This window comes from Rhinolophus ferrumequinum, chromosome 25 (genome assembly GCF_004115265.2).
Source record: "Rhinolophus ferrumequinum isolate MPI-CBG mRhiFer1 chromosome 25, mRhiFer1_v1.p, whole genome shotgun sequence".
Lineage (NCBI taxonomy): Eukaryota > Metazoa > Chordata > Mammalia > Chiroptera > Rhinolophidae > Rhinolophus > Rhinolophus ferrumequinum.
In genome coordinates, this window is record NC_046308.1 from 16,360,106 (window position 1) to 16,369,573 (window position 9,468).

Below are 9,468 nucleotides of genomic sequence, written 5' to 3' on the forward strand. Positions count from 1 at the left end.
ATGTCAACCAAATCCGCCTCCCCAGTTAGCACACCTGGGATTTTCTCCAAGTCTTCCCTTGACTTGGATGTTAACCAGATCTCAACTGTCCCCCCACTAAAAACGGGCACGGTATGACCAGGGTTAAAAGAGTAGAATTCCAGTCGTCCTTATAAGCACCGCGCCCCAGGATGGGTCTGGACTCCCTGGCAAAGAACCAGCACCATCTCCTCTCTGCTCTACCTCTTCCCCCTTGGGAGATGGTTCTGCAATGGCTAAGGTTCTGTGACCTCAGTGCTTTGAGTGGGTGCAGGAAGAGGAGGGCAGGCGCTCACCTGGGAGCCAGGTACCCTGTCGGGTGAGCCTGGGACGTGAGGGCCTCACTGGCGTCTGTGTTTAGTAGCAGAAGCGGCAGCGGAGACATCCCTGGAAGGGGGAAACATGGCACTGGCTATCTTCATCCCCGTTCTCCTCATTTCCTTGCTGCTGGGAGGAGCCTATATTTACATCACCAGGTAAGGGGCTTCGGGACAGGTCGAGGGGCTGCGGTCCACTCAACCACCCGCCCACCGGGGACTGCGCATTCCACCTCTCAGGGTCTCCCCCTGTGGTATTCGTGTAATGGTAGGGATGGTGTGAGTCAGCTCAGCGCTGGGATGAGTATTTATATTGGACATCTACCAACCCTCCGTGGTAGGAGGACTGAGCACGTAGCAGCACATGAGACAGATGCTGTCCCTGACCTCAAGGAGCTGTGGGTGACTGAAAGGGATAGACACTTCACATGGCCAGGCACGTCAGCTCACTCATTCCGTTATTCGCTCACCATTCATTCATTTATTCAACAAGCATGTGTTGACAACCTCATGTGTGCTAGACATTGTCCCAGGAGTTGGGGTCTTAGAACTTGCCTTTGATGAAGAAAGACGATACTACACAATGCCTATGGTAGTCGCTAATTCATTCAAATTCACCATTGTTGAGCACCTACTATGTGTCAGGCCGCTTTCTGGGCTCTAGGCACATCACTGCGGGGGGGGGGGGGGAAGCGGAAGGAAATCTTTGCCCTCATGGGACCCAGATTCTAATGGGGGGGGGAATAGGAACTAGTACATGAGAAAAGTATGTAGTACGTTAGAAAGTGATAAATACAGGAAGAAAGAGAAAGCCGGGAAGGGAGAAAAAGGGAGCTGGGGTAGGGGTGGTGGTTCTACCTTAAATGGAGTAGGTAGAGGAGGCCCTGTGGAGAAATGACTTTTGAGCATGGACTTGAAAACAATGCAAAGATAAACTATGCAAATATCTGGGATGGGAGAGTTCTAGGCAGAGAAACAGCAAGAGCAAAGGCCCTGAGGCATTTGCCTGATACAAATTGTCCCCGCCCTCCTGGAGCTGGCAGTCTAGTAGGAGGAGAGGAGAAATACACAAATTATTACACACCGTGATTAACACAATGATGGAAAGACGTCGAGTGTGGTAACAGAGGACCCACCTCTAAACAGGTGTTCAGGCTGCTCAGAGGGAGCGCAGTATATAGTAGGTGCTCAATACATGCCCACGATTGTTGTTGTTGCTCTTTGCATTAAAGAAGGACTTGACTCACTTTCCGGGTGAAAACAAATTAAGCTCCAACCCCTCTGCAGTAAAGGGAGGTACCGAGGCTTTTGCTATCACCGACTGGGTGTGAAGTTGAGAGCAATTATGATTTCAGCTTTCACTCCGCTCAGATTCTCACCTTCAAGAGGCTGTTTCCATCCTCCTGGTCATTTGTGGAGGTGCTGGTGCTCAGAAAGTGGCACGAACCGCTCCCCTTAGGTATCGGGAGGTGTCTCGTGGTCCGGGAGCAATAACCTCTCTCCTTTACTGTCTCTTCTCCAGATGTCGCTATTACTCCAACCTCCGCCTTCCCCTGATGTACTCTCACCCCTACAGCCAGATCACCGTGGAAACTGAATTTGACAACCCCATTTATGAGACAGGGGTGAGTGGGTCTCTCTTCTCTCCCAGCGCCTCCCTCTTTGTTTGCTCTGAATTCACCGATAGCAAAACTCAAGGTGTCATTTCCTTTTGCTCACGATGCCACTGGCAGAAAAGCGTGGCCAGTGGTCCTGTGTGATCCCCACTATGACCCCAATTGCAATAGCCAGTGACAAGCCTGGCATGTTGTTTATTCTTGGCAGAAGGATCACAGAAAGAAGGGGCTGCACCGAAAACCCACGGAGAGACGGCTGAGATGGGTCAGAGCCCACTGGTGGCCTGGTGACAATGGGCAGCGTTCCCACACACCTTGCTGAGCCCCACTCCTTATTGAAGGGCAGTGTGCGACATTCCTACACGTTGGAGTGGCGGGACTTGTGCTGGGTGCTAGGGATACAGTCATGAACCCAATAGACATGGTTCTGCCATTAATGAGCTTACAGTCAAAAGGAGACAATAATATCACTAACAATAATAATACGTACCATGGACTGGACATCTTAAATACACGGTCATCCTTGAATCCTTGCAACCGTTTGTGATGGATTCTGTGCTTATCTCTGATTGATTGTTGAGGACATTGAAGTTCAGAGAAAGGAAAAAATGCTTTAGCCAAGGTTGCACATAGCGCCAGCAGGCCCAGCCCGGAGCCAGGATGCAAACTCTATCTGGTGCCGCTAATCATTATACTGCCTCCCCTTCAACTTCAAATAATCAAACATGTCAATGAATATCTTGATGGCACCAAATCATAATTTTTAAAAAATTACTGATTTTTGTTTCAGTGAAGTTGACATTCAGTGTTATTTTATATTAGTTTCACGGGCACAACGTCGTGCTTAGACATTTAGATAATTTATGCAGTGATCCCCCCTGATTAGTCTAGTACCCACTTGGCACTATACATAGTTATTATAACATTATTGACTATATTCTCTATGCTGTACTTTACATCCCTGCGACTATTTTGTAACTACCAATTTGTATTTCTTAATCCCCCAACCGTCAGTGTGCCTCTGTATCTATGAGTCTGTTTCTGTTTTGTTTGTTCGTTTATTTTGTTCTTTATATTCCATGTGTGAGTGAAATCATATGGTATTTGTCTTTCTCTATCTGACTAATTTCACTTAGCATAATACCCTCTAGGTCCATTCCTGTGGTCGCAAGTGGTAATATTTCATTCTTTCTCATGGCCGAGTAATATCCCATTGTATATATGTACTACAACTGCTTTATCCAACCTATTGATGGGCAGTTGGATTGTTTCCATATCTTGGCTATTGTAAATAGTGCTGCAGTGAACATAGGCGTGCATGTATCTTTTCAAATTAGTGTTTTTGTTTTCTTCGGATAAACACCCAGAAGTGAAATTGCTGGGTCATATGGCAGCTCTAGTTTTAATTTTTTGAGGAACCTCCAAACCATGTTCCACAGTGTTGGCACCAATTTGCAATCCCACCAACAGTGCAACAAAATTCCCTTTTGTTCCCACCCTCGCCAACACTGCAACAAATCACAATTTTTAAGGACCATGAAAAAAATGGGGGTGCTATAAAAATGCATGATGGGGGATACTCAGAAGTCGTGGGGGAAGGCATCTTTGAGAAAGTGATGTAAAACTGAGACACGTAAGGTGGGTAGAACTTAGATGGTGGTTTACGAAGCTGCCAGGGCGAAGGCAGAGCATGTGCAAAGGCCCAGAGGCATGTGTGAGCCCCAGGTTGGTCACGACTTTGCACAACCACAACCCTTCCGATTTACTGTGTCGTGACGCGTAATCGTCTCCCAAGGTTTGCAGAAGAGGCACAAACTTGATTTGTTTCATGTTCCTGCTAACTTTTCCTCACCCCCTTTCCTCTGACCTCCTGTGTTAGTTGTTGATTGATGTATAACAATATTATTTCAGACCTATGGGCCTAAAACAACACATTTATTATCTCATAGATTCTATAGGTCAGGAGTCCTGGCACAGCCGCACTGGGTCCTCTGCTTCAGGACTCACCAGTTATAGTCAAGGTGTCAGTCGGGGCTGTGGTCCTATCTGAGGCTCGACTGGGGAAGGATCCACATCAAGCTTACACGGTTGTCGACAGCATTCAGTTCCTTGCAGGAGTTTGGGACTGAGGGCCTCCGTTTCTTGCAAGCTGTCATCTAGAGGCCACCCTGAGTTCCTTTCCATGTGGCCGTCTCCCTAAAGCAGCTCACATCATGGCAGCTTGCTTCCTCAGACAGAAAAAGAGAGAGTCTCCTTACAAGATGAAACGCACAATCCTATGTCATATAAAACACAGAAGTGACATGCTAGGACCTCTGTGCTGTATTCTGTTGGTTAGAAGCAAGTCACAGGTCCTGTCCACACATAAGGGGAGGGGATCATGATACAAGGACATGAACCCCAGGAGGTGGGGCCCTCTTAGAGTTTGCCTACCACACTCCCATCTACCACAAAGTATAGACCTGATTGCGTATCTGTGTTGACTTAGTGGGAACTATAGACCTTCATTAAAGCACATGACAGTGACCTCTTCCACGGCCACGCCTATGACTTCTTCTGTCTCCCTGCTCCTCCAATCCAAAGGTTTGGAGTATATGACACATACTCCATAAATATTAGAGAAACTGAACTGGTTGCTACCCACGTATTGCAGTCATTTTAGATATGACATTGCTAAGAAGAGTTCATATGTTATTTTGCAATCTATGTAGCTTGTTTCCAAATCCTGAGAGAAAGTCAAGTTGATAAAGAACAACACTTTAAAAACTAGACCTTGTTAATACCTATCAGTATAGCAGGTCAGTTACCTAGCTCTATAATCATGCTGCGTAACAAACAATTCCAAAACTCAGTCGCTCAAAGCAACACGTGAATTTGCTCGTCGGTCAGTGGGGCAGTGTTTTCAGGTCGTTTCAGCTGAGTGGTAGTCCTGCTCTGGCTGTGCTCGCTCACACCTCTGGGATTGGCTAGTCACGTCTGGGGGACTGTGCTCTGTTCTCCATGTCCCTCATCTTTCTGTTGGGACTAAAGGCTGTCCAGGCACACTTTGTTCATGGTGATGGCAGAAGAGCAAGACACAGGCAGAAACACAAGCACTTTTCCAGCCCCTCTTGTGACCCATTTCCTTATGACCCGTCGGCCAAATCAAGTGAGGCTCAGAGTGGAAGGTATTGCAAAGTCACATGGCCAATGTCATGGACACAGGGAAGGGTGAAGAGCTAGACCATGAACGTGTCCCCACTCTGCCCCACCAGGCTTTAACTGATCTGTGCCTCTCTCTCTTGCAGGAAACCAGAGAGTATGAAGTTTCTATTTAAAGAGAGCTACACTTGAGACGGGAACTTCCAGACGTGAACTCAGCTACAACCTCCTCGAGAAATTCATCCAGAGACCATACGGCATTTGATTGAAAACCCCCGGAGTGTCGGCTGTTGTCTTTTCTTTAGACTCTTTCTTGAAGACTTACTGTTTTCTTCACTGTATTTATTATATTTAAAACTGAAATAGGTGTGGTTGGATGTATTGCAGTGGCAGTTAGATTCGTGTTACAGCCTCAGTGCGGAAGGCAGGTGGAAGACCTGCAAAACGGCAAACATAGCAGCAGAAAGAAAAAGCAAAAAAAGAAAGAAAAAAAAAAGGCAAAAAAACAGGTTGAATTTCTCCCCCCGGCAGTGCCATGCTATGGCTGCACCAAATTGCATGCATCTTTGAGATCCAGGCCCTGGTGTTTTTAGTACAGCTCTAAATCCCCAGATTAGGTTGGATTAACTTGCGTTGGAATTGCGCATGGATACTTAACCAGGTCTGCTCCCAAACAAATCCTGTGTTCACTCCTCCGATTTTCCCAAGTCCTAAAAGGTCTTGCCATATCCCCGCCACGTCCCGTGGTCCTTCTGAAGGCAACAAAGGTGTTGTGTAAACATTCTGTTCAACCCTTCTGTCCTCACTGGACACTGGCAAAATAAGAAAATGTTTTCTTTCTAGAACGGTGATAAATGTCAAAGAAAAATTTTCAGAGAGGATGAGAGATTTGGGAGTTCCGGTAAAGAACTACGGAAGGGGGAACACTGGGTGAGGTAATCAATTTACTAAAATGTTCTTTTCCTTGACACTCCTACAATGACGAAGGAGCAGGTAATTTATGTTACAAGTGCCAGAATCGATCACCTTGTTCAGCAAAGCCACCCTCGAGCTGTGACAATATATCCACAGCTTTGCCCATAGAGTTATAAGGGTTTGTGTTGCAGGGGTGAAATGTCCTGAAATCCAGGGGTAAGCTGTTTTTCTCCTGGGGTGCTGGAATGTCTGAGCCTTCAAAATAGGGGAGATTCAAGTGCACTGTTTCTCTGAAAGGTGTCACCTTCAGGCTATACTTGCAATCAAGTATTTCGGCGGGAAGGGTCCTATGAGAAGCAACTGCTTTTCTGTTCTCTGAAGCTCTGCCCAGATGTTGGTCAGTGGCATGAAAGCTGACCGTGGAAATACAGAGAAACAGGAACAGGGGAATTAAAACCACAAAGGAATCTGCATTATACGGTTCAAACACCAATGCGGAGAGAAGGAGGAATTTCACGCCAGAAAGGAAATCATAGCACCTTATTTATCATGTGAGCGTCCTTATATTTTATCAGGGTCCTTACATCCCAACTCAGTGGGACTGGTAAGTATGTGACTAACAACGAAGATTCTTTTCTAAAGACAGGTATAAAGAAAAGGCAGGGGACGAGGATGCATGGAAGGAATAGTACATGCAAGGCAGGTTCACCTCCCTCAGACTGTCAGCCACCTCCCCAGTGACAGCCGATGGTTCAGAGAAGCACACAGGCTCAGTGGTCCTCTTTGGCACCCTCCCACGCTCCCTAGAATTCTGTTAAATTGGCCGGCTTTCAAACAAGAAAAGACCTTTCTGGCTGCCATGCCACTGGGAGAATGGCTGGGTGTCTATATTTTGGAAGCGTCTGAAACAGCATAAGGCAGTTGGCTTTGCACACACGCACATACCTTCCTCCCAGCCAGGAGCTTGGACTTCATTCAGTCTTGAGGTCTAAGGCTGAAATAATTTCCTTCTGCCAGAAAGGAATCCTGCATATATGCTCCCTAAGGCATTCATGCGTGACGCACAGCGAGAGATAATTAAAAGCTGTTTTCCAGCCACCCAGAGCCCACCCCATTTTCTGAAAGAACCAGAGGAGAAACATTCCAGATCATTAGTGAACAATGTCATGTTTGGAGAAAGATCAACAATGCAAATTAATGTAACCTTTTTTGAAAAGGCAGAATCCAATCTTTGCTTTTATTTCTGTTTGATGCTTATTCTAACCCGAACTCTGAGGCATCTGGAAAGAAGAACTCTATTACTGATACCTAATTTTAGAACATACTGTGGTTCTGTGAAAACTAAACATTTGCCTTTCGTAAAGACTGACAAAATATAAAATCTTTATTCTAACCCTATCCCCTAAAACTGGCCAGGCCATGGCCCAGGAATTCTTATTGGTTATTGGAGGGATAGAAAAGGTGTTGATTTTTTTTTCCAGAATACCAATGATGTCTTAGTTCTGTCTAGTAGTACAGCACCTGTAATCATGTTTTAAAAGTTTGTTTTAGCCTAAAGATGGACCATGCAAGCTTGACAATGTACAGTGTGACTGAAAAAAGACAGGTTGGGGTCTCATTTTCTTTTTAAGATATCTGAATGTGTATTTGTAACATGTAAAGGTAAAGAAATAATAATAGTGCCAAAAATGTACCAGGCATCTCATTTCAGTTCATACATGTCTGTTTTTATAAGACCAATATTAAAACCCATTGGGATTAAATATTTTTGAACAGGATACAATCCTGAGAAACTCGAGACACGGACTGAACCTTCCTACAAACCACTCTTTGTTTTTAAAACAGTGGGGAAATACGTTTACAGAGATTTTGAGCTTCAAAGAATGCATGTGATGGCGTGTATTACATGCTAATTCGTATATGCTGGATCTATCAGCAATTGCCCTGTGCTTTGAAAATGCACACACCGGACCCTCTTCAGCTTGGAGCTCATCTTTTTGCTTTTATGATGAGGGGAGTAGAATTATTTAGCCAACATAAGTATTCTGGTCGCTCCTTGATGGCCGTCCTTACTTAGTTCCATAGACATGCTTTAAATATGATCTTTTTGAAGTCAGTTCCTTGGAGAGCCTACGGAACCTCAGGCTGATAGCTTTGGAAATTGCCAAACAGCCCTGCAGGAAATAAAGTGGCTACATCATCAGGATGGTTGTGTAAATGGAAGTGACAAAGCAAATATATGGGTAGATTTAGACTGAGCGTGAGCCTTGGGCAAAAACGACCTTTCTTTGGGGTAAGTCCAAAGAGTATGACTTTTCTATGCCCTTGAGTGGTTATGGCGGGTCATAAGAGGTCAGATAGTATGGATTGTTCAGCACCCCTAAAGGCAGGCTGTCTCCTGGGAAGTTTTCATTTCCATTTTATCTCCAAACAGAATCAAAAGCAAAACCAACTTTGTAAGCTAGAATAATGAAATGAAGTCATTTTCCACTTTGTATATATTGATGCTAATAAAAGAAATGAAAAAGAGTCACCTCCACAGGGTTTTTGTTACAAAGCCTCCACCGTGGCACCGAGGGCACTATCTCCAGTTTCTGGGCCTTAGGTTGGGGGAGCCAACTGACACTTTGAATGCCAACTCGGGAATGGTGCTGGGAACATTTGGGGAATGTTTGGGACAAGACAGGACTCTGCCATCATCTGACATACCATCATCCTCCCTGTCCTAGCCAGCTCGGGCTGCCATAACAAAGCACCACAGATGAGGTGGCTTAAACAACAGACATTTATTTCTCATGGTTTTGGAGGCTGACATGTCTGAGATCAGTGTGATGGCTGATTCCTGGCTTACAAATAACCTTCTCACTATGTCCACACATGGCAAATATATCTATTTCTCTCTCTCTCTCTCTCTCTCTCTCTCTCTCTCTCTCTCTCTCTCTCTCTCTCTCTCTCTCTCTCTTCCCCTCTCCTTATAAGGTCATATTCCTATCAGATTAGGGTTCCACACTTATGAGCTCGTTTAAGCTAATTGGCTCCCAAAGGTCCTGTCTCCAGTAACACCGGGGATTCCAGCTTCAACATATGAATTGGGGGTACACAATTCACTGCATAGCATTCCACCCCTGGACACCCAAACTCATTTCCTTCTCACATGCAAAACAGATTCATCCCATCCCATCAGTCCCAAAAGTCTTACCTCATCCGACATCGACTCTAAAGTCCACAGTCTCACGGAAATCAGGTGTGGGTCAGACTGGACGTACACTTGTCCCGGAGCAAATTCCTCTCCAGCTGGGCACCTGCGAAACCAGGCAACTTATGTGCTTCCAACATACAATGGTGGGACAGACATAGGGTAGATCTTCCCATTCCAAAAGGGAGACTCAGAAAGAAGAAAGGGTGATGCATCCCAAGGAAGGCCAAAACATAGCAAAGCAAATTCCATTAGATCTTAAGTC

At 45.4% G+C, this 9,468-nt stretch overlaps 1 protein-coding gene across 1 annotated transcript in view; it reads left to right on the forward strand.

Annotated features, from left to right (window-relative positions):
• SEZ6L (seizure related 6 homolog like) overlaps window positions 1–8,530 on the forward strand; it is a 177,179-nt gene extending 168,649 nt beyond the window's left edge. Inside the window, exons 18-20 of the mRNA XM_033098415.1 lie at window positions 380–494; window positions 1,858–1,960; window positions 5,239–8,530. Coding sequence (XP_032954306.1) covers window positions 380–494; window positions 1,858–1,960; window positions 5,239–5,268 — 248 coding nt within the window. The 3' untranslated portion in view covers window positions 5,269–8,530. The remainder of the gene's footprint in view (window positions 1–379; window positions 495–1,857; window positions 1,961–5,238) is intronic.
• The last annotated feature ends 938 nt before the right edge of the window (window positions 8,531–9,468 follow it).